The sequence below is a fragment of the Colias eurytheme genome, chromosome 19 (genome assembly GCF_061535395.1).
Source record: "Colias eurytheme isolate Ceu_HAF_F1 chromosome 19, ilColEury1 Martin Lab GWU primary, whole genome shotgun sequence".
NCBI classification, from domain to species: domain Eukaryota; kingdom Metazoa; phylum Arthropoda; class Insecta; order Lepidoptera; family Pieridae; genus Colias; species Colias eurytheme.
This window is the reverse complement of record NC_142998.1, coordinates 1,747,415-1,772,451: the sequence shown is the minus strand read 5'-3', so window position 1 is coordinate 1,772,451 and position 25,037 is coordinate 1,747,415. Positions and strand designations below refer to the sequence as shown.

Sequence of the window (25,037 nt, the reverse complement as noted above, 5' to 3'; positions counted from 1 at the left end):
ACAAGCGAAGTTATAACATAAAATATAATTAAAATAAATTAAAATAAGACTTACCGACGGTATGAAATGCCTTCATTGCTGATATTATTTCGTCTGCTATCATTTTTGCACTCTTTATACCGAACAACACGTCCTAATTAATGAATAAATATGGAAAAAAGGTTTGACAGCTGACAACCGACTCGAATATTTTTCTGCGCACAACTGATGGCTGGTTCACACTTTGATTAGTGTGAGTGCAGGTGATTAGTGCGAGTGCAGGTGTGTAGTGCGAGTAGTGTCCAATTGACTGCGAGTGCAGGTGATTAGTGCGAGTGCAGGTGTGTAGTGCGAGTAGTGTCCAATTGACTGCGAGTGCAGGTGATTAGTGCGAGTGCAGGCACGCTGCGAGTGAGGGGGAAGGGAGGGCGCGCGGGACGTGGCTACTCGCAGTCCACTCGCAAAAAAATAGAACACGCTTCTATTCACTTTACTACACAGCCTACTAAACACTCGCACTAAACAGTCGCTGTCCACACGTAGTACTACTCATCACCTGCACTCGCACTAATCAAAGCGTGAACCAGCCATTAGGTGATCTAAACTTATCATTGACACGTGGGCCACGCCCACATCACACTTCTATCTACTTTACTGTTCTGTGCTGCTGTTAGACAGACTGTCGGACAGTTCTTGCAGAAATTTATTTGCAGATGGATACGCGGCCTTAGATAATGTATGATACAGCTATCAAAATGTGTGTTGTACTTTCCAATAGACTTGTATTCACGCTTAAAATGAATGAAATGATAGGCAGTCGTCAACACAACTGACAACACAGCTGACTACTCGCTAGTCGCTTAGTGAGTATAGTGACAGCCACAGGTGACAGCGAGTGACAGCCATTTGGTCAATTTCTCTCTGTAGTCTGTACTTTTGTTTTTATTTAATTGACATGTATTTCTGATAAAGTAGATGAGAAATTAAAGAGCACTGCTTATTTTTATTGTTGCACAATTAGCCCTTGATTTTAACAGGCGCGATGTTTCTTATTTAAAAGTTTGCGAGACCGACTTGCACACGAGCAGATTATAAGGGTCTACAGTGTTTATGCCGCCAACCTATGAATATGAAGATTAATTAAAAATAAAATACTAAGTTATATTTAATACTTCCAACATGGAAAACGTTCGAGCATGTGTAATGTGCTTAGAAATGGATGTAACCCTTTATAATTTGCGCTCTAACTCACTGGAACCATATTATAGAACATTGACGGGAACAGATGTAAGTTGCAAACAAAATTATTTAATTTTATCTTATCGTTAAAAAATATAGATTATCATTCGTAAATCTTACGCAAGTGTATGTACATAAATAAACAACAATGTAAAATAAGTACTTTCTTTAATTACAGCCACTAACCTCCTTGGAGCTTCCTATGTTCGCTTGCTATGTGTGCAAAGCGATGTTACACAAGTTCTATTCATTTAGACAGAGGAGCCTGAGGGTTCAGGCTATATTGCAGGGGATCTTACAGAGCAACGGAAAGGTCTGAATTAATGTTTTATCACTACATAGTTTAAAACAATGTCGCTGTCCCTTTGTATGCTAATTTTGTATGCTTATATCTTTAAAACTATGTAATAGATTTTGATGCAGTTTAATAATAACAATAATATAACTTATACTAAGTAGTATAAAGAAGTTTTTGAGGAAGGCTCAGTGGGTCAAGCTGCGGGAAGAATGCTAGTAATAAAATATATTAATTATTTGAGTGTGTAACAAAACTTATTAGAAATAATTTTATTCCTGTACCCATTTAGGCTAAACTGTACATTATAGGGCGTGGAGTTGAGAGTCGTAAATTTTTGAAGTGAAACTTCTTTAACAGGGTTGGAAAAAAATTTAGTGTAACATTTTTTCATTACGCGCCATCTTGTTTTTATCCCTAATGGCTGGTTCACACTTTGATTAGTGCGAGTGCAGGTGATGAGTAGTACTACGTGTGGACAGCGACTGTTTAGTGCGAGTGTTTAGTAGGCTGTGTAGTAAAGTGAATAGAAGCGTGTTCTATTTTTTTGCGAGTGGACTGCGAGTAGCCACGTCCCGCGCGCCCTCCCTTCCCCTTCACTCGCAGTGTGCCTGCCTAAACACGTTTGGACAGGAGTGTTTAGTGTTTAGCGTAGTGTGTAGCGTCGCGAATTTCACCATTGACCTGCACTCCCACTAATCACCTGCACTCGCAGTTGAATTGGACACTACTCGCACTACACACCTGCACTCGCACTAATCACCTGCACTCACACTAATCAAAGTGTGAACCAGCCATTACACGCGTGTTTGATGTATTTCTGTAACGTTGCATATAGTAAATTATTTTTTGAAAAATAAGGTCATAAAGAAGTTTCACTTCTTACATGTGTACACTAGTACACGCACAAATTTTTTTGAGGTTAGCTATTGTCCTATTGAACCTAAATCTGAAATTTCACACCGAGGAAACTTTTAGTTTTTGAGTTACGAATTTTTGAAAATCGGGTAGTTACTATAGAAAGTTACTCCATCTTGTTTTTGTTACGCATATTTATTATTTTGACAATAACTAACCTAGCCTAACCACAAAAAAATTTACGACTCAACTCCACGCCCTACAATGTACACTATTACCCCAATTTAAACTGAAATGTATTTTATATTATCCTTTCAGGTTTTAGAACAAGACATTAGACGGTTGGACAAAAAATCCTACTGCCTAAATTCGAATTTAAGTATTCAGAATATATTTGAAATTAAAATTATAAATGAAGAAGATGATGAAGAGACAATCAAAGATGAGCCATTAGAATTAATTGATTGTGAATTTTCCTATCATACGAATAGTGATAATGATTGGCTGAGTGATGACGAACCATTATACATTCATAAGAGTGAGAAAATGGAGGAAAATTTGGAGGAAATTGAGGTGTACATCGAGGAAGAAATAAAAGAGAAAGATATTGTGGATGAGGTAAGTTATTACACAAGAAAGTTTGTATATAACTTAGGTACAAATTTTCTTGTGATGTGCTGAATTTGGTTTGAACAGAATGTGGACTTCGGCTGCACTGTCTCTAAACATAAATAAATTGAATTGGCTGATAAATGTTATTGTTTCTCTGAAGTACTCTCCTTTGCAATAAATTATAGGCGCATAATTATACATTGTAGGCGCAGTAGCTTACTACATAAAACATAGTTTTTCAATTAATTATTGTAAACATTGTCAAAATTAAATATTTTGAAGTGAAAACTTCTTTAGCGGCGTTGAGCACTTTTTCTGTAATGGGTATAAAATCTTAAACTCGCGTCAGGACACGTGACCTGATCGAAAAAGCGTAAGACGGATATCATTCCAAAATATCAAACATGCTCAACGTTATTTTTTTTTTTTTTTTATATAACTGCGACCAGGCAATCTGTTTGGTAACAATTGGCCTTTATATTGTTTGGAACTCCGTCCGGGAACATGATATTGTTTCAAGGGGCTCGTCCAACGACTCCACCCTTGTAGTCTAGTGTTATATTTGTTTTAGATTAGAATCTTTTAGCAAGGTTTGTAATGTCCTGTCTTTTTAGCCTGATGTATTGTTGGCCTCCCTCTCCACTTAACGCTTGAGCAAGGTCGTTGGTGTGTACTGTTAGCCTTCCCTGATATTTCTGGCTGCTTTCGACAATTTGTTTTCGAACTGTGGCTATACCGAGATCAAGGTACATGTATTTATTTGCAATACATTTGGGGATACCAAGTATTGTTCTGAGAGCCTTAGTCTGGAATCTCTCTAGGATTTCAATGTTGCTATTACTGGCAGAGCCCCAAAGCTGTATGCCATACGTCCAGATTGGCTTTAAGATTGTCTTGTAAATTAGAATTTTACTATTGTCTTTCAATTTTGAGTGGTGACCTATCAGCCAATTTAGGCTACGCAGTTTTCCATCAAGTTGTTTTCTCTATGTCCAACGTTAATAATCAAGTTTTCACTTCTGCCGGCACTCCCGGAGTGCAACCCGTCTTTTTTTCTTTGTAATTGATAGAGCAAATCAGGAGCAATTTTTTGAGTTATTATTAACAAGCGGTCCGCCCCGGCTTCGCCCGTGGTACATATTTACGTTTTCTCTACATAAGAACCATCCTCGTACTTCAAGGAACATAATAGAAAAGAATTATCGAAATCGGTTCAACCGTTCACACGTGACAACGCGAAACGGGTCCCGCCGCCTTTTTATAGCTCCCGCCGCGAAGCGCGTCGAACGCGGCAACTGACACACAAAAATAATCCTTATGGCATGATTCTGTATTCACGCGCGATGACTTAGCGTATTTCATGTAGGTATAACTTTGGTGTTTCTACACCGATTTACATGATTCTTTTACTATAACCTGCCCAGGAGTATGAAGAATAATTGTGCCAAATTTCGTTAAAATCCGTCGTGTAGTTTTTGTTTCTATAACGAATATACAGACAGACAGACAGATAGACAGACAGACAGACAAAAATTTTACTGATTGCATTTTTGGCATCAGTAGCGATCCCTTATCACTCCTTCATAGTTTTTTTTTTAAATATATTTCATGTACAGAATTGGCCTCTCTACAGATTTATTATAAGTATAGATTAAAAAAAAAATATTTTGCGCTAAGTTCTTTCTTGTGCGTGTTGTTCATTATATATTATTAAACATGATGTTTCAAACATCTTACGGCGGGCGTGGTCGGGGGGAATCTAAGACGTTACAGTTAAATCAATTAAAGTTCGTTCAAAAGCCTAATTTCTAAAAGCATATACTCGCGTTAAAGCTAATTTACTGCTTTCAGAAACCGCCCAAAGCTTCAAAAACAAGGAAACCCAAAAAGGCATTGAAACCAAAAGTAGTGGGTCCACGCAAAGACATACTAAAAACAGTCATGAATCAGGCCCAAGGGGCTTTGGACGACATCAAACTGGAAGCATATGTTACGGTGATCAATTTGACGGTAAGTAACATGCGAAATATTGTTTATTACATCATTTAATTTAAACTAGCTGTGCATTGCTCCGCTCCTGTTGGTCTTAGCGTGATGATATATACCCTATAGCCTTCCTCAAATTTCCACAATCAAATAAACTGTTCAGCTTTATAATATTAGTGTAGATTCAGACATTTCAAAAGAATAGAATAATTTTTATCACGAGGCGGGATTTGAATTTTGAACCCACTTTTTGCCCCAGTTTAGAAAGAAGTTCGATAAAGTAATTGAGATGATGTCCATATTAGTAATATGTTTTGGAACATTTTTAAATACATATTGTCGAAATGATTTGGGTCAATTTTGTATTAGTTATTTACACATAGAAGAGTAGAGTAGTACATAGATATCTGTTTTTAAAGCACAAAACAAGGTTTAAAGTTAATGGTTTAAAGGGAGTAAAATACAGCTTAAATATAAAAGTTAGTTACTCAAAAGAGTAGAAGCTTATTGAAAATTTTCTACTCCTACATTGAATAATAGAGTACATTTTAATGAATAATAGAGTAAATTTATAAATTAATCAGGAAATTTTTGAAATAGAGTAAATTTTAAAAATGAATCAGGAAATTTTTGATATATCCTACTTCCTACTAATATGATAAGTCCGAAAGTATTGTGAGTTAATTTTGAGAGAGAGTATTGTGAGTTAATTTTGAGAGAGAGTATTGTGAGTTAATTTTGAGAGAGAGTATTGTGAGGATGGATGTTTGTTACTTTTTCACGCAAATACTACTGAACCAATTGCACAATGAAATTAAGCACATACAGAGGGTAACTTGGATTAACACAAGATAGGTTTTATCCCGGAAATCCCACGAGAACGGTAACTATGCAAGTTTTTCTTTGAAAACGCGGGAGGATAGCTAGTTTTTCTATATAAGGACAATGTTTTAAGCTATTGCATAGCTTCTATCGCGGGCCTTGAGCGCGGGAACCGAATCGAGAAATTCCGTAACGAAAAAACCTCACGCTCCGCACTCCGACGGGCACGGAGGTGTGACTTGAAGGCATAGCATGCAATAGCTTTACCGCGGCAGTCCCCGAGTGCCACACGTCTTTTTTTTATTATTTTCTCTCAAAGTTTTAAAATAAATTTCAGGAAGAGGAACAATTGGAAGAAATCCAAAAACGGCGAGAGACTCAAAATTATAAAAATTCTGCATTCAAATGTGAGCTCTGTTTTAAGGGTTTTAAAGATACACAGACATGGCAACATCATATGCAGAGACATGATAAGGTATGTTTATATATTTTTTAAATTAGAGAACAATTATTTATAGCATGAATTATTGATTATTTTTTTGAATTTGAAAAACCAATAAACTTATACAATTATGTATACAGTAACGTATGACTAAATAAAGAAAATAAAATGAAGTGTTATATTAATATAGAGAATCATTTTTCCAGACATCAGGCAGCCTGGAATGTAAAATATGCAAGATGCGTTTTAAATTGTCAAGAATTCTCAAAAAACATCTTGCTATACATGAGAAGAAGTATATATGCAAATACTGCCCACATGTATCTAAACAATTGTGAGTAGAATAATCTATATTTATAACCAGCTTTCCGCCCGCGGATTTGCCCGGAGATCACGCATAGAAAAACATTCTTCATTGGTGCTCCGCTTCTGTTGGTCTTAGCGTGATGGTATATAGTCTATGGCCTTCCTCGATAAATGGGTTATCTAACACCGAAAGAATTTTTCAAATCGAACCAGTAGTACCTGAGATTAGCGCGTTCGAACAAACAAACAAAAACTTCAGCTTTATAGTATAGATTTACATACTAACTGTGTCCTGCGGTTTTACCCGCATTGCTCGTAACGTGATGATGTTTGCTCAGTTTTAGATAAAGCAGGCGAAGCTGCGGGTGAGATATAGTATAAACGTATAAAATTCTACGAAAAATTATCTTATGTAATATATGTGGAAGATTGATTAGCATTAAAAAAGTATAAGAATTAAGAACATCTCTTGATCTTATTTGGTTTAAACTTTAAATATGAAAATTATTTTTTTTAATCGTTTTCGGAATTATTAAAAATGTGTATGTACATATAAGTAAATAAGATGTTAAGCTTTATTTCAAAAAATGACTCTTATTTTATTAAAATGGAGATAAGATTATAATATCTACTTCAAAAACCATTTTTCTGTGTGTTTTACTATTATTTTAATTAAATGGAGTTCTAATATCTACTACAAAAACTTGACATTTTTATATGTTTTTATAGCACTCAAGCTAGACAACACCTTTACTGGCACCGAGGCGTTAAGTACAAGTGTCCATACTGCGAAGAGATTTCGCCGTGAGTATGTTTTTATATTTTGTAGATAGATGTTATTTTACTAGTAGATGCACCTGACTTCGTTTGCTTTATGTGGTACTGTGATATTATAATTTATATTTTGTATTAACACTATTAAAAAGTAAGCTCTGCCAATATAAGTTTCGTCGAAATAATAAATGTCCGAAGCAAAACTCTGCATACGCGTGTATCAGGCAGGGTTTTCTAATGAGCGATAAATTAGACTTTGAACATTACTGCAACGAAATAAGGTGCTAATTCTAATGAATCTGTATAAAACACAGCTCTTACATTTTTTGGCGACGTAATAATAGCCGATTTTAAGTCTAATTATTTATCGTATGTCAATGAAAATGTAAATTTTTAACTACCTATATATTTTTATCTTTTCACATATCCGCCACCAAGTTACCTAGAAGAGATTGCTTAGCGATAAGACCGTGCCTTTCTCTTATCACTTAGGATATGAAAATAGCTGTAGTAGCTATTGTCCAATTCTCAGATCTACCCGTTAAGGTGCTCGTAAACGGGCTAGTTTTTGAAGTGAAAACTTCTTTAGCGGCGTTGAGCACATTTTCTGTAATGGGTATAAAATCTTAAACTCGCGTCAGGACACTTGACCTGATCGAAAAAGCGTAAGACGGATGGATATCAAACATGCTCAACGTTAATCAAGTTTTCAGTTCTGCTGGCACTCCCGGAGTGCAACCCGTCTTTTTTTTTTATTATATAAATATTTCAGGACAATTTTCACACACGGCATGATCTGATCCCATACTAAGCTTTCGCTTGTGTTATGGAACCAGATGGCTTATAAAAATACATATATAATTTTAAATAAAAACTTATATAGATAATTACCACCCAGACACAGCAAACATCAATGTTTACCACACAAATATTTGCCCCGGGTGGGAATCGAACCCTCTTGCTTGGAAGGCAGGGAAACCAACCAAGCCAACCGGTCAGTCAAAGTTATTGTTCTTATATCTAAGTGTATTAGTTTTAAGCTAGAATGTTTTTTATTACCCGCATACAGAAAATTCACGTCGTACCTATCGCACGTGCGTATCAAGCACCCGTCGGATTACATTTGCGGTTTCTGCGGAAACTCGTTTGTTTCGCAGCTCGGACTCAACATGCACAGGGCCCTGATGCACAAGGGATTGAAGGTGAGATTATATATTTAAACTTCTAATGCCCTCAAACGTTCAACCATTTGGATAAAATATAATTAGTTTAGGGAAAATAATAATTAATAATGCCAAAATGTACCTACTGTACATTTTTAAATATACACACACACGTTACAGTCAGTTGTAACATACGGACGTCATATTGAAATCTTATCCATGATTTAAGTGCAATACTCCTCAGAATTTGGCGGAGTAGTGACTGACATGAGAATATTCGTTTAACCCTAGGATAAATCTTTGGTGAAACATAAAAATAGTTTAATCATAGGATAATTATTGCTGTTATACTCTGGAGTAAGACTTATTATTGCTTCGTGAAATCACCCTATATAAAATAATTTATCTTTTAAAAATGTTCCATAGTCCGTTTTTGTCTCTGAAACTCAAATTGAAAAAGTTTTTTATTCATGTGAATGTGTTACAAGCATTTATAATTTTTTTTAACTATCACCAATCACCATATCCCTAAATAATACGTAATTATTTTTCGATCAACTTTTTAGTTATTAGTATGCTATGAGAGTTTGCAAGGATGGATGGATTTTAGTTACTCTTTCACGCAAATACTACTGAACTGATTACAATGAAGCGGGTTTTGCTTTAAAAACGCGGGCGAACTTTAGTAGAAATAATAAATATAATTACAGATGCCGGCCAACAAGGTGGATGACAAAGAGGCGCCATTTTGTGAGGCGTGTGACGTCAAATTCTTTTCCGAGGAAGCGTTCAAGCGACACATGATCACAGCGAAACGGCACACGAAGGAATCTGAGAATAAGTGAGATTATTTATAATTATTTATGTCTATAATATTTATTTATTCACCATTTTAATCCGGTGTAATCGATATGGCTCTGATACAAATTTTATCCATAAAAAAATATCATTTATTGGTGCAATTTCGTTATTTTTGAAGTGAAACTTTAACTTTGTTTAGCGTAAAATTTCATGGCAATACCGTCACGTCATGGAATAAGGCGACGATTTGTTTGAATCTTGCTAAAGAAGTTTCACTTCTGACACGTGTGCTCGGCACACACGCCCTTTTTTATTACGTATATTTACAAAATATCAGAAAACATAGAAAATACCGACATCTTTTTTAGTCTTACACTCACTGGCAAAAAATACGAATACATTTTTAAGCACACCAATTTGCGAATTTAAATGCGTTTTTTTTACAAATAATATTTTATTATTATTAAAAAATGTAAATTATCTTCCAACATTTCCCAGGAACGGCTGTCGCCATTGCGGTGAGTCGTTTAAGACGGAGGAAGAGAAGCGTGCACACGTGCGCTGCACACACTCGCGCAAGACACACACGAACAAAAAGAGCGACACTCGCACTTGGCCGATTAATTGTCCGCATGTATGTTAAACCTTGAATGAATGAATTAATGAAAAATACTTTATTTCACACTTAATACAGGATTATAAACTAAGAGCCATACAAGTAACAACATGTACAGAGGGCGGTCTTATCGCTGTAAGCTATTTCTGCCAGACAACCCGAAAATTTAGAAGGATTACATTTATGGTGGTGGTGCATTACAAACTTAAAATTCATAACAACCTTCATAGTTCCTGTGGGATTTCCAGGATAAACAGTAGCTTATTCACCGCCTTTCATTGTTTTCGGTTTAGTAGTACAGTAGCACCTCTATAAGTCGAAAATCAAGGGAGACGCCAAAAAATTCGAGTTCTAGAGTTTTCAACTTATGGAGGATTTCGACTTAGGCGGATTTTGATTCGACATACAGAGTTTGAGGTTTATTCTTATAAATTTAGAGTTAGAGAGGTAAAATAAATTAAAATTTAACTTGCAGAGGTGACAAACATGTTTTTATTTATTACAAATCAACATTATTTCAAATCATTTTAAAATAAAAAAATTGGCATTAAAAAAAGTCAGTATTTTTTTTGCTTTAGATAATTTGGATGTTCTCTAGCATTGTCTAATCTATAAATAGCAGAAAATTCTTTTCTTCAGAGATACTGGTTTGCTCTATAAAATTTCGTAAGGTATTCAATGCGGTTCTTGCCACTTTTATGGAAACCTATGGAGCGCATGTACTATTCACGTCTTTTATGTCATCTTAATCATTAGTATCAGTTTTCTGAGCTACTGAATCGTTAATTTCGTCATTAGATACTTAATGCAAACACGTGTTTACATGAGTCATAAATTTATTATCGTATACTCCTAAAATGTAAAACGTTGCTATGTTCGAGATACAGAGGTCAAATTTAATTTTTCGAGTTATAGAGTGAAAATATGTACCATAATGGCTTGGAGGGACTAGGTGATAATTTCGACTAAAAGAGGGTAAAGATTTCAAGTAACGGAGGTTTTCGGATTTGAAGGGAAGGGAACAGAATATTTTTTCGAGATTTGGAGGTTTTTGACTTATCGAGGTTCGACTTAACGAGGTGCTACTGTATTTGCGTGAAAGAGTAACATACATACATCCATCCTCACAAACTTTCGCATTTATAATATTAGTAGGATTTCGAAATTAAAAACTTTTTAGTTTTTACCCAATTTAAACGCGAATTTTTAATTACTGTTCTCATCTCCTATCTATGTTTAAAACGTCGGGTTAATTAACATTATTATGAAAAATCTCTAGCCTCCTATTGATTTTAAGATATAAAAATCTTATATATAAAATTCTCGTGTCACAATGTTAGTCTGCATACTCCTCCGAAACGGGTGGACCGATTCTCATGAAATTTTCTGTGCATATCGGGTAAGTCTGAGAATCGGCCAACATCTATTTTTCATATGTACCACGGGCGAAGCCGGGGCGGGCCGCTAGTAATACTATAAAATCGCCGTGTAGCTATGTGCAAGCACAGATTAGATACTAGGTTTAAGTGATTTTTTCATTATTTATAAACATTTTCGTAGATACTAAATCGATTGCCTTTATAGTAGCATGAAAACTAAAATAAATAATAAAAAATAAATATTATAGGACATTATTACACAAATCGACCTAGTCCCACAGTAAGCTCAATTAAGGCTTGTGTTGTGGGTACTAGGCGACGATAAATATAATATTTAATAAATGCATATATATAGATAATAACACCCAGACCCAAGAACAAATAATTGAGTTCATCACACAAATATTTGCCCTGACCGGGGATCGAACTCGGGACCGTCGGCTCAGTAGGCAGTTACTTTACCACTGCGCCAACCGCGTCGTCAAAATTAAATCAACTTGTTTCACCCAGAACTGTTCATCCGTTTCAGTGCTCAGAAGAGATAGCTAACGCGCGGGCGTACTGGACCCACTTCAGGAAAAACCATCCGGATAAAAATTATCCCGTAGAGAAGAAATTTATTTGTGACGAGTGTGGAAAGGGCTTTAGGGTAAGTGATATTATTATTTTAAATTATTTATAACGGTTGTATTATTATTAACTCAATTTTATTCTACGATGAAATGAAACTTAGGAATAAATCGCTGCTAAAATAGGTAACTTATAAACTTAGAGCATTAAACCAACCGGAGACGACACGCGCAATTCTTTCATAGTCAAAAAGTCTGTCATTTCCTGCGGGGGGAGTCCACACATACAAATAGTGTTAACACAAACGCATTTTGCGATTACGTCGCTACACACTCACACGAAAAAATAATCAAACACCAGCATAGACTATACACACACAAACACGTACAAACACACACATAGACACCGTGTCTGTATTCAACATCAATGTAAACATCGATAGTGCGAAAACGCGTCGATAATTTAAGTCGATAAAAATTATTATACTTATCGATACTTTATGATCAATGAATTTAGAATTTTAATTTTAATGATAATTCAATATTTGTGATTTGTGACATCTAAGTATTTACAACGAATAAAAAAGTCGTGTCTGATCTCAAAACATTGCAGTTAAAAAAGTGTGCGAGGTTGTAAATCTATACCACATGCATGATACTTATTTAATACCCGGTTAAACTGTACTATAACGGACGTCGAGTTGAGAGGTCGTCGTAAAGTCGATTTGACACTTTCAAAACAATAAATATGCGTAACAAAAAAAAGATGGAGTATATTCTATAGTAATTTTCTAGTTTTCAAAAATTCGTAACTCAAAAACTAAAAGTTTCCGTCAACTGAAATTTCAGATTTAGGTTCCATAGGACAACAGCTAACCACAAAAAAAAATTACGTCTCTCAACTAGACGTCCTACAAAGTAAAGCTGAGCCTTTCAAAAATTTTAACTCAAAAACTAAAAGTTTCCAACAATTTTATAATAATTTTAGATTTAGGTTCCATTGGACAATATAAAATAAAATAAAAATAAAATAAAATAAAATAAAATAAAATAAAATAAGCCTTTATTACTGTTTACAATTTGTTACAACTTTAGTATCTTTTACAATAAATATTTACAATTTTCTTAAAATTACTTTCTTATCAACAGGTTTCAATTAACAGTTTGTCTTTCGACAAAGGCCTCCTCTAAAGACTTCCATCTCTCTCTATCTCTCGCTGTTCGCATCCACTCTGAGCCGGCCACTTTTTTCAGATCGTCTTCCCAACGTTTCATTTGACGTCCTTTACTTCTTTTCCCATTCCTGGGATACCACTCTGTTATTATTTTTGTCCATTTCCCATTTGTTTCCCTTAGCATATGCCCTGTCCAACGCCATTTTAAAATCTTACATGCTTTTTTTACGTCTTTAAATTTAGTTATTCTTTTTATTTCTTCTAATTTAATTTTATCTTTTCTTTTGACACCTATTACACTTCTCTCTATTCCGTTCTGACATACCATCACCTTATTCATAAGTTTGTCCGTCAGCGCCCATGTTTGGCAACCATATGTTAAGCATGGTAGAATGCAAGTATTGTATACTTTCCTTTTCTCTTTGATTGGCATATCTTTATTTTTCATAATTTCGCTAAGAGACCAATATCTTCTCCATGTATTTGTTATCCTTCTTTCTATTTCATTGTGCATAGTATCTTTTACCGTTATAAGCTGACCTAAGTATACATACTCTTTTACATATTCTATCTTCTCTGTATTTACTGTTATGTTATAGGCCTGTGAAGCGTTAGTCATAATTTTTGTTTTCGCTATATTCATGGTGAGCCCTGCTTTCACGCTTTCGTCTGACAGTTGTTGTAACATTTTCTCGAGTCTCTTTGGACATTCAGAGAATAAGACCAGGTCGTCTGCAAAACGTAAATGGTTCAACATTTCACCACTAATTGAGAATCCTTCGTAGTCCCACTGCAGCTTCCTGAACACGATCTCCAGAGCCGCTGAAAACAGTTTTGGCGAAATAGGATCACCCTGCCGCACGCCTCTCTCTATAGGAAATATTTCACCCATACTTTCAAGCCTGACTTGGGCCGTGCTTCTAGAGTAAACATTCTGAAGAATTCTTATATATTTCCCGTGAATGCCCTGAATATTCAAAGCTTCCCAAATGTAATCATGTTCTAAGGAGTCGAAAGCTTTATTATAATCAACGAAACCCAGATAGTAAATTTTATTGTACTCGTTGTATTTTTGCAGAACTTGCCTTAAAACATGAATATGGTCTATTGTGGAATATTTACTCCGGAAACCCGCCTGTTCTTTAGGTTGGTTTGCATCTAGCGTAGCAGTGATACGAGATAGAATTATTTTCGAGAATACTTTATAGACGTTAGACATTAAACTAATAGGTCTATAATTGCCTATGTCCCCTTTGTCCCCTTTTTTATGTAACAATGTTATTGTAGATTTTGTCCAGTCTGCTGGGATAATTTCCGAATCTATAATATTGTTGAATATATCTGTGAGTATAGGAGCAATCACTGATGTCGTCGATTTTAAAAGTTCGTTCGTTATTTGATCAGCTCCTGGTGTCTTATCCATCTTTTGCGTGTTGATTGCTCTAATCGTTTCTTTAACTAAGATTTTGGGGATGGGTTCGGAATCAGTAACGCTGTTGTTTATTTTATTTATAGTTTTATTTTTGTTTTTGCTTTGGTATAAATTTTTATAATAATTTGTAGCTTCTTTAAGTATTTCAATTCTTTTATTTGTATAACTGTCTTTTGTAGTCTTAGTTTTAAGCATCCAATGTTTTTTATAATTTAACTCTTTTATTGCTTTTCTTACGCCTCCAGTTTTCTCTATATAATTTTGTAATGTAATATTCCTTTTAGTTTTCTTATCTTTTTTGATATTATGATTTATCTTTTTGCTAAGCTCAGATATTTTATGACGGTAATTTTTCTTTTCTTTCTTTTGTAATAATTGTCTTCTTTCTTCTAATAATTGTTTTGTCTCATCTGAAATGAATCTCTTGTTTTTGACGTTTATTTTCTTCGTTTCTGTTTTCAGTATGTTTATAAGCTTTTCATATTGTTCCTGGATCGGTTGACATCTGTTTATATCTTTATTAGTTAATTGCTGTAGATTATTTATAAGTTGAGTGATATTTCCGGTACAAATAATTCCTGAGTTATGTGTACAGAATCGCCTTTTGTTCTTAATTGGTGTTCCTGTTAGTGTCGCACGAACCATTTTATGGTCCGAATTGAAATTTAAATTGTGAATGATGGATACATCTTTGATAATTTTTGAATTATTAGACATGATAAAATCTATTTCATTTTTATATTGTCCATTTGGTGACATCCACGTCCACTTTTTCGTTTTCTTTTTCTTATAAAAACTGTTCAATATTTTAAATTTGTTTTCCAAAGCGAAGGTGACTAATCTGGATCCATTTTTGCTTCTTTTGCCTTGTCCATACTTTCCTATTGTATACTCTTCTCCACTTTTTATTTTTGTTCCAATTTGTGCGTTGAAGTCGCCCATTACTATTACATTTTTGTTGCAGTATTGCATAGACATTCTTAGATCTTCGTAGAATTTTTCAATATTTGCAACGTCCTTCTTTTTATTTGATTCAGGTGGTGAATAAGCCTGGATGATCGACCATTTTTCTTCTTTATTTAAAGGTAACATTATGTTTAGTATTGTTATTCTTTCAGAGATTCCCTTTATTTCATCAATTCGGTTAGTAAGATTCTTTTTAACTAAAAATCCCACACCATACTGACCTTGTGTCTCACCTTTATAATGTAGGATATAGTTTCCGTAATCATTAATTCCTTCTCCATATCTTCTCATTTCACTTATTCCTATTATATCCCACTTAATGTTTGCTAGGGCTAATTCGAGTTCAAGGCGTTTCTCCGTCGTTCGTAGTGATCGAGCATTAAAAGTAGCTATATATATATCCGATGTAAGTGTTTTTGTCTTTAGAGGGTCGTGGTCATTTTCCCCCACGATGACCGGTCGGCTTGGGGGAGGTTGTTTCGTTTCTTTGTTAGTTTGATTTTTATTTAGTTGATGTTTCCGATCACCGGTGCTTAGTTGCTATTGTTTCATTGCAGTCGGGCTAGTTGAAAAGGAGTTAGAACGAATCCTCATCATGTCAAATGCATTTTTCCTGCTTGTTGATGCTGAGGTCAATGTTTGTTGTTTCCTAGGTTGCACGTCTTCTTGGGGTGAATACGAGGTTTCTCTTTTTCTTTTGTCTTTAGAGTTTGGGTTTTCTTTTACTACGAGTTTATCATATTTTATGTAGGCAAAGTTCCCTTTTTCCCTCTCTTCCCTTACCTTAGATTGTAGTGCCTTCCTCTTTTCTAAAGTTTCTTTTGAGTAATCATTAGTTAAATATAATTCCTTTAGTTTCTTTTTATTTTTCATAATCTCACTCTTCCTCCATCCGCTTACTAATGAGAGCACTATTGGCCTTGGTTTATTATCATTATTTCCTTTCCCGATACGATAAATTTTATTAACGTCCCGATCTTCTAAAGTAAAATTTAATTCATCTAAAAAATGTCTTTTTACGTTGTTAAGCAAGTCTTGCATAGATTTCTCGTCTTCCTTCAATCCATGTATAATAATATTATTCATTTTCTTTTCCCGCTCTAAATTTCCAACTCTTTTTTCTAAATTTTCTACTTTATTTTTCAAAATTTTATTTTCTTCCAAAATAGGTTTTAACTTATCATCTATTTTTTCCATTATAGTATTTGTTAGTTCCACTGTTTGGTTCTGCATTTCGATTTTCATTTTCTCAAATAAAAGTTGGAATTGACCTTCCATTTGTGAAATGACAATAAACAATTTTTGATTATGGGGAAATTTAATATATATTACTGGCAACACTTAAGTTGACACAATCAGTTGTTGAAGTGACAGTTGACACAATTACTTGCTCTGTGGTTGACACTTGACAGTTAACGTCTATTCGTCCTAGTGACAAGTTGTCTGTTAGAATGAGTTGTAATTTCTTACGTTTTTCAGGGTTCTTCGTGATTATTATTTCCTGGATCTTCGTTATATTTCGTGGATATGTGATGTCTATTTATTACGCACACTCAAACTCACTTATATGATAACTTGAACGTAAATTCTTGTGAACACTGTTGATTTTTACTATTAATTTATAATACTTTTTCGGAGTGTCGGTTACTATCATACTATCTATTGGACAATATAGCTAACAACAAAAAAATTTACGCCTCTCAACTCGACGTCACATAAAGTAAAGTTGAGCCACACCCCGGACACTCCATACAAAATTATCGTTTTGACAGTCACACTGTAGAGACTGCAAATGTGTGTGTTAACGCTTTATGGTTGGCAATTTGATTAATGTTGTCAATCTTCGTTACGTATCGTCCTTGCAGAAAAATGCGGACCATTTTATGTCTGATCGTGCGGGGTGAGGTAAGTGTTTAATTTTGGCGGGAGGCGGAGAGTGTCCGTTCTGTAGCGTTTAGCTACTATTATGTATTCTTTGGTTGAGCCTTTGAAAAATTCATATCTCAAAAACTAAAAGTTTCCTTCAACTGAAATTTCAGATTTAGGTTCCATAAGACAACAGCTTACCACAAAAAAATTAACGCCTCTCAACTGTCTGTTTAGCCTAAATACCATTTTTTGGGAATGTCACAATTTATATTATAAAACAAGAAATAGTGAACAAAAAGACAACTTCGTCATTCATTTATATCGTTTATTTACAAATATTATCATTTATTTTAACGCAGAAACACTAGTGCTAGTCCGTTTAAGAGTCCATGAAACATGATTCATACGAGATCGAATCCAGACATCCCGAATCACAGCAGCTTTTAGAAATATGAAAAAAAAATGGGAATGTAACAAACTGATAAAATTTACCATCATCTACCATAAGACGCACACAGCTGGATAATATTTATATCGATATTATTCTTGTATAGGTCTACCAGAATCTGATGGCATATTTATATTTAAGAAATAAAAGATTTTCATGTGGCAACTTATTTGACAACTATCAAATTGGTTGTCAAATTATTTGTCTTTTTTGCAGTTGATAAATAATTTTTAGGATTTTGTCTAAAAAATCTTCGAAAATGTCGAAAAAGCCGCTGTGATCACAAGCAAGAGGTGTTGTTTATATAGTATAGAAAAATATTTGATGAAGAAGGGTCAAACACATCACAATTTTCAATTTAGAAGATTTTAGTGGTAAATTGGACTTACCCGCTTTGATACTTTTAATTAAAAAATATTATATGTAGGTAACTATAATATTGTTTGTTGATTGGAATATAATTTTATGAAAACTTATTACAGGAGTTTCCAATACGGCTATTCGTCAAGTCCAAGCTGTCCAAGTCAATTTTATAATGTGTGTATCTGTTAATACTTACGAAAATAAACATAGTTTTATTTTACTTTTATTTTATTTTATAAAAAATTATAGCAGTCTAGTTTTCTATCGATATAACATTGATATTTTCACATGGCATAATGATAATGAACATACAAATATAGGTATGTGTAAATAATAATATGTATTACCTGTGTAAAAGTAATATGTATATTATATATGTAAGTATGTACCTACATAATATTAAGTGGATATCTCATTATTAAGTACAGTATTGTCCACTTATGTAATGTGACTAATGATATTGAGAACAAACTAAAAAATAAGCAGTATCAAGATCGTTCAGTCCATTTTCCCTAGGGTTGCACACTCAAAATTTTGATTTCCCTAATTGCCATCAGATTCTGGTTTACCTATACTGTCCCATCCCTAATTTTTATGCAGTGATACCAGAATAACGAATTTAAAATGCCTTTTCACGTACATGTTACGAACGTAAATAATTGCATTATATGTAATTAATAAAATACAAACTAAAACTTAGTATACTATAAAATATTAAAGAAAAACATGTATTGCAGATAAACAATAAAATTAATTTGCAAACGGTATTTATCATTGATTCATAAAGCTTATACAAATTATACTTCACGTTATTTATGGTTTCTTTGGGTAAATTTTATTACTCTATAATAACAAATATGAACGGTGATAAAAGTTATAATAAAATATTAAAACAGTCTACGTACTTTAAAATTTAACCAAAAGTGGATGTAGTACCATTATGTGGCAACACTTTTACATTGACAAATTATTTCAGTATTTTGCAAATTTGCTGCAATATTTCACAAATTTTGATGTAAAAGTACTTACAGATGAAAAGTAAAATTATCCTTGCTATTCCGCGCTGAATTTACGTGTAAGAAGAGGTCAGAAACGTCGAATGTAATAACGTTTCTGACCTCTTCTTACACGTAAATTCAGCGCGGACATTCCAAAGATTTTAAAACAACGTCGTGTTCCGTGACCTTCATTTTCCAACTGATTCCGAAAATTGTAATGGCGAGAAAAGCGAGGAAAACGTTCCATTTTTATTTTCCTATATCGATGACGTCATCATTGCGTCATCAGGACACCTGAGCCATACGAAACACTTACGAATGGTTTTCTAACGTTTGAATGAGTTTGGAATCACTATAAATTTATCAAAATGTGAGTTCAGCAAAGCGGAACTAAGTTTTTTGGGATTTAACATTTCACAACAAGGATTTTTGGAAGATAAAGTCAAGGTCAAAAAAGAGTACCCAAAACCACAAACAGTCGAAGAATTGAGACGATTTCTAGGAATGCTAAAGTTCTATAGACGTCATTTACCTCATGCTGCAGAAATACAGTCAAAACTCAATCAATATATTCATAACTCCGGTAAGAAAGATAAAAGTCCGATACAATGGACTGATGAAGCATCGGCAGCCTTTGAGCAATGTAAACAAAACTTTCAAAGTGCCGTTACATTGTCATTTCCCGCAGCAAACGCTTCTATTGGTATCAAGACCGATTGTTCAAGCACATGTGCCGGTGTAGTACTTCAACAGAGAGAAGGAAACTCATGGAAGCCTCTCGGATTTTTTTCACAAAAATTAAGCGAAGCGTCACATCGTTGGTCCTTTACAATATTGCAATGGTTATCGATAAATTCTAACCATGATCGACAGAAGTACCTCTTGGCCAGAAGCTTTTCCCATAAAAGATATAACTGCAGAGACTGTAGCTGAAATTGTCTATACAGGATGGATTTGTCGGTTTGGATGTCCTATACGGATAACTACCGATACGACAATTCGAATCAAGCTTATTTACAAATTTAGCGAAGCGAATGAGTATTAAAAAGATAAGGACTTGTGCATATCACCCGCAAGCAAACGGTGCTATAGAAAGATGGCACAGAGTATTAAAAACAGCTCTTATGTGTAGCGGTAATACAGTCGACTGGGTTGGACAGTTACCATCTGTTTTGTTTGGACTAAGAGCGAGTCTACGAGACGACACTCAGACAAGTGCCGCCGAAATGGTTTATGGTGAAGCAATGAGATTACTCGGAGATTTTTTCCAGCTGCAAAAGCCTAATATTTCCGAGAATGAAACATTCCTTTGCCAACTGCGTAAAAAAATATACAACATATCGTCAGTTCCTAAAAGAGAGTCCAGTAAACGCAATATATTTGTTCACCACACAATTGTAGTTCAGTTGGTAATTAGCTGCATTATAAAGAGGTTGTCAATCCGTTGTTTCATTTCCGCTATCCGAATATATAAAGCCACTACATAATACATTACTTATTTTTTTCAAATTCCTTGTAAGTAATGTGATTTACCGGTTTTATTACTTTAGTCAGACTGTTTTGTCATACGGTATATAAAAACTATATATAATATTGGTCCGAAGAGCGATCCTTGAGAGACACCTGTAGGCGATTATGAGAAATGCTTTGTGATTCTATGCTTTGTGATTCTTCATTGTTTTGCTTAAGTATATTGAAAATAATTTCAAACATGTATAAATAAATGTTCCGAGGTAAAAGCCGCAGATTAATTTGCGTCTATTACATTAATTTTGTAAAAAAACAATTAGTTCACTTAGTCAGAAGCCTCGTGAAAATCTATAAAGTAAGAAAACATGATACTTTAAATGCAAATTGTTTCGATATTTTTTTATTTTGACTGACCGGTTGACTTGGTTGGTAGTGGCCCTGCCTACCAAGCCAGAGGTCGTGGGTTCGATTCCCACCCGGGACAAATATTTGTGTGATGATGTTTGCTCTGTGTCTGGGTGTTAATTATCTATATAATTATTTATTTAAAATTATATTATGTATATGCATGTTAATCGGCCATCTGGTTTCCATAACACAAGCGAATGCTTAGTATGGGATCAGATCGTGCCGTGTGTGAAAAATTGTCCTGATTTATTATTATTTCGTCTTTTATATCTACGTTACTTTTTTTTTTGTTTTTATTTTTTGAAGTGAAAACTTCTTTAGCGGCGTTGAGCGCTTTTTTTGTAATGGGTATAAAATCTTAAACTCGCGTCAGGACACGTGACCTGATCGAAAAAGCGTAAGACGGATACCATTGCAAAATATCAAACATGCTTAACGTTAATAATCAAGTTTTCACTTCTGTTGGCACACCCGGAGTACAACCCGTCTTTTTTTCTCAAAAAAGGCATACATTTATAGAGTTTTCATTAAAAATCGTCAGAGCAACGCGTTCCTCATGAACCACAAGCGCACGCACTCCGCGGTGAAGGCGTTCAAGTGCGGCGAGTGCGGCAAAGCGTTCCACAACCGCATCAACCTGATGGCGCACGGCCGCGTGCACTCGGAGCGGCGCCCGCACGTGTGCTGCGAGTGCGGCAAGGCGTTCAAGTTAAAGGCGGCGCTCGACCGGCACTCGCGCGTGAGTTGTATATGTTGCAGTCAGTTACACAGTACACTCGGAGCGGCGCCCGCACGTGTGCTGCGAGTGCGGCAAGGCGTTCAAGTGCAAGGCGGCGCTCGACCGGCACGCGCTCGTAAGTGTAGCCAGCTGGCCGCACTGTATACATTCGGAGTGTCTGTATGCAGCAATATGCCAGCCCATCGTTTGCCAGCTTTCCACCCGCAGCTACCCACGTGTTAACAAGAAACACAGGCCCCGTTCCCGTGAGATTTCCGGGATTAAATCTATCCTGTATCCTTTCTCAAGTCACAAACTATATTTGTAATAAATCGGTTCAATGGTTTAAGCGTGAAGAAGAAACATAGAAAACAGAGTTTGGACATGTCCAAAAATGTATGAACCAAAAACCCAGAATCGACAGGAATGAAATGTGTACCATTGGATTGGCATTGAAGTATAATACACAGTAACACAGTTTCCAACTAACACAGGCTTTAGTTTCCCCAAATTTTATATTTTCTATCACCAAAATTTATATTTGTCATCAAGTTGTATCACCTAATAAATAGATCTATCACCACGAAATATTTTCGTTCTCAGATAAACAAAAATTGTTCCCAAGTATGAATTATCAAATTAATGCTAATATATGTGTAAAATAAGAGATCGATAACCAATAAAATTATATTGCATTACATGAATATAAACTTCGTTCTTTTAATAACAGTTTTGTTACTTAAATAATAGCTCTGTGCTCAGAATGGTAGATCTGTCACCAAATAAATCGATTATCGATCCCTGACTGCGACTCCTTTTTATTTGATATTTTGTCACCAATACAGTAGCAACATTTTATTTCGTTCAGATATTAAATTAATAGTATTCGTTACCAATTTAATACATCAATTTATAATTTTAATGAAAAAATGATCAAAGGGGCGGAGACAAATTGGCGCGCTTTAAAAATTGATTATTTTAACTTTAATTAAGTGTTTTATCTACAATTATGCTAGCCATAAGCCAGCTATTAAACCAGAGCTGATTATTCAGTGGTTATTATTTTTAAGAATAAATATTGATTATTTAAGCCAGCTATTTTAAACCAGCGCTGATTGTTCAGTGGTAATTATTTTAAACAATAAATATTGATTATTTTGACTTTAATAATTGTTTTATTTACTACTCTGCTAAAAATTTTTTTTAAATATAATTTATACTACCAGTGGCAATTTAGAACCTTGGGAGTCTAGTTAAATAGCAGAATCTTTTGGTTGAAACAATGATGACAACCCTAATTTTTTATTTGAACTTAATGCAATTTTCTAGTAACATAATATGATTTATTGGTGATCTCTTTAAATTAGTTTGCTTAAATACTTATTAGGACACACCTATTATAATACATACAAAAACATTTATTTGGTACTAGACCTTATATCTCAGGATTTTAGGTGATTTATTGTAGTACTGATTTTGCATTGTTTGGTGACTACATTTTGGTGACAGATCTACATACTATTTTGAGGACAAACCCTATTATTTAAGAAACACAAAACTAATTAAATTGGTGATAGCTTAAATGATACCCAATTTTAAATTTTTTATACTTTTTCAATAAAGATTTTTTTTTTTATAATAAAATGTTACCAAGGGGGCAACTCTGAAATCGTTATAGTATAGGAGCTAGGAGCAAAACAAAATAACGAAAGAAATTCGTTAAAAATATAATATAAATAAGTTTATATTATGTTATGGCTTAACATGACGTTGTTATGATGTTGTGTCACTTGTCTCACACATGATAATAATCATCTTTTACAAGCAACAGCAACATAACAAAAACGTTGAAACATAACATAACAAAATCTCTGATTTTTGTAGTTCATTTTCTTTTGGTTCATAGATACTACAATTGCCATAGTACTATATGTTTTATTGGTAATTATGTGGCTAAGTATTGAAAAAAAAACTGTATAGTGCAGGAGCTAAGCGACAAAAAAAAACAAAGTTAAAAATCGTTTGAAAATAATAAAAACACGTTATGTTGTGGATAAGAATATAGTTGTTATTCATTTATTTTTATAATTTAGTCTTATTTTGATAAATTTTAATGATATTATATTTACCTATAATAACGACATTCGAATCTACAACAACTTGTGTTACACAAGAATGTACAAGCAAAAGCAATTAAAACATTGAAATTATAATAACAACGATAATCTCATCCACAACATAATTATTTTCAAACGATTTTTTATTCAGTTTTATTGGCTCTTAACTCGTATACTATACCTATTATTATTTTTTATTTCCAATCCTTAGCCACAGAATTAGGTATCAATAATACATACAGTACAATAGCAATTGTAGTATCTTGAGCCAAAAGAAAAAAACTTCAAAAAACGGAGTCTTTGTTATTTTGTGATTGAACATGATGTTATTTTGTTGCTGTTGTTTTTAAAATATTTAAATAATAATTATCATCACATTATTACAACGTCATAAGCTACAACATGACATAAACTTATGTTTTAAACGTATTTCTTACTTATTTTATTTTGCTCCTAGCTCCTATACTATAAAGATTTCAGGGTTACCGCTTTAGCTACATTATATTATATTTAATTATTAATCCATTGGTATACATTTCATTCCTGTCGATTCTGGGTCATTTTTTGGACATCTCCGTCGTCTTTATAATGTTACTTAGGAAAGTAGCGTAACATATTATAATTATATAATAATTTCCCTTAGAGCCACACGGGCGACAAGCCGTACAAGTGCGAGGTGTGCGGCAAGGCGTTCACGGAGTCGAACAGCTGCAAGCTGCACGTGCGCACGGTGCACCTCAAGCAGCCCGCAGCAAAGCGCGACCGCAGGAAGCGAAAATAATATATTCTGATTCTGAAGAAATAAAAAAAAGAACAAAAAAAAATATTTTTTTCACAAAATAAATTTATGGTTTTTATGTGGTCTTGTGTTCTTTCTCCTCCATTTCATAAACTAGAGTATGAATTTTATAAAAACATGACGGGAGTTTTACTTTATCCCCCACCTCCTTACAATAATACAATAGAAATCAACAATCGCGCAGTCGAACAGTTGAAAGCTGCACGTGTGCACGGTGCACATCAAGCAGCCCTCACCCTTCCTCAGCAGAGCGCGCCTCGACCGCAGGAAGCGAAACTTATATATTCATTCCGAAGAAATAAAAAAAAATTATATATTATATAGCCTATAGCCTTTCTTGATAAATGAGCTATATAACACCGAAAGTATTTTTCAAATCGGACCAGTAGTTCCTGAGATTAGCGCGTTCAAACAAACTCTTCAACTTTATAAT

The 25,037-nt window shown here is 34.3% G+C and overlaps 2 protein-coding genes across 2 annotated transcripts; one reads left to right on the top strand and one right to left on the bottom strand.

Annotated features, from left to right (window-relative positions):
• Positions 1-885: 885 nt before the first annotated feature.
• LOC149899999 (uncharacterized) lies at positions 886-24,662 on the top strand. Its single transcript, XM_090113166.1, has 13 exons — positions 886-1,266; positions 1,397-1,531; positions 2,690-2,989; positions 4,835-4,993; positions 6,129-6,266; positions 6,440-6,567; positions 7,269-7,343; positions 8,383-8,515; positions 9,187-9,317; positions 9,776-9,911; positions 11,802-11,921; positions 21,512-21,709; positions 24,449-24,662. Exons 1-13 carry the CDS (start codon positions 1,159-1,161, stop codon positions 24,584-24,586), a joined length of 1,899 nt encoding a protein of 632 aa, XP_089969292.1. The 5' UTR covers positions 886-1,158; the 3' UTR covers positions 24,587-24,662.
• LOC149900000 (uncharacterized) lies at positions 15,008-17,051 on the bottom strand. The gene has a single exon (XM_090113272.1). The coding sequence runs from the start codon at positions 16,690-16,692 to the stop codon at positions 15,955-15,957; it is 738 nt and encodes a 245-aa protein (XP_089969398.1). The 5' UTR covers positions 16,693-17,051; the 3' UTR covers positions 15,008-15,954.
• Positions 24,663-25,037: the final 375 nt, after the last annotated feature.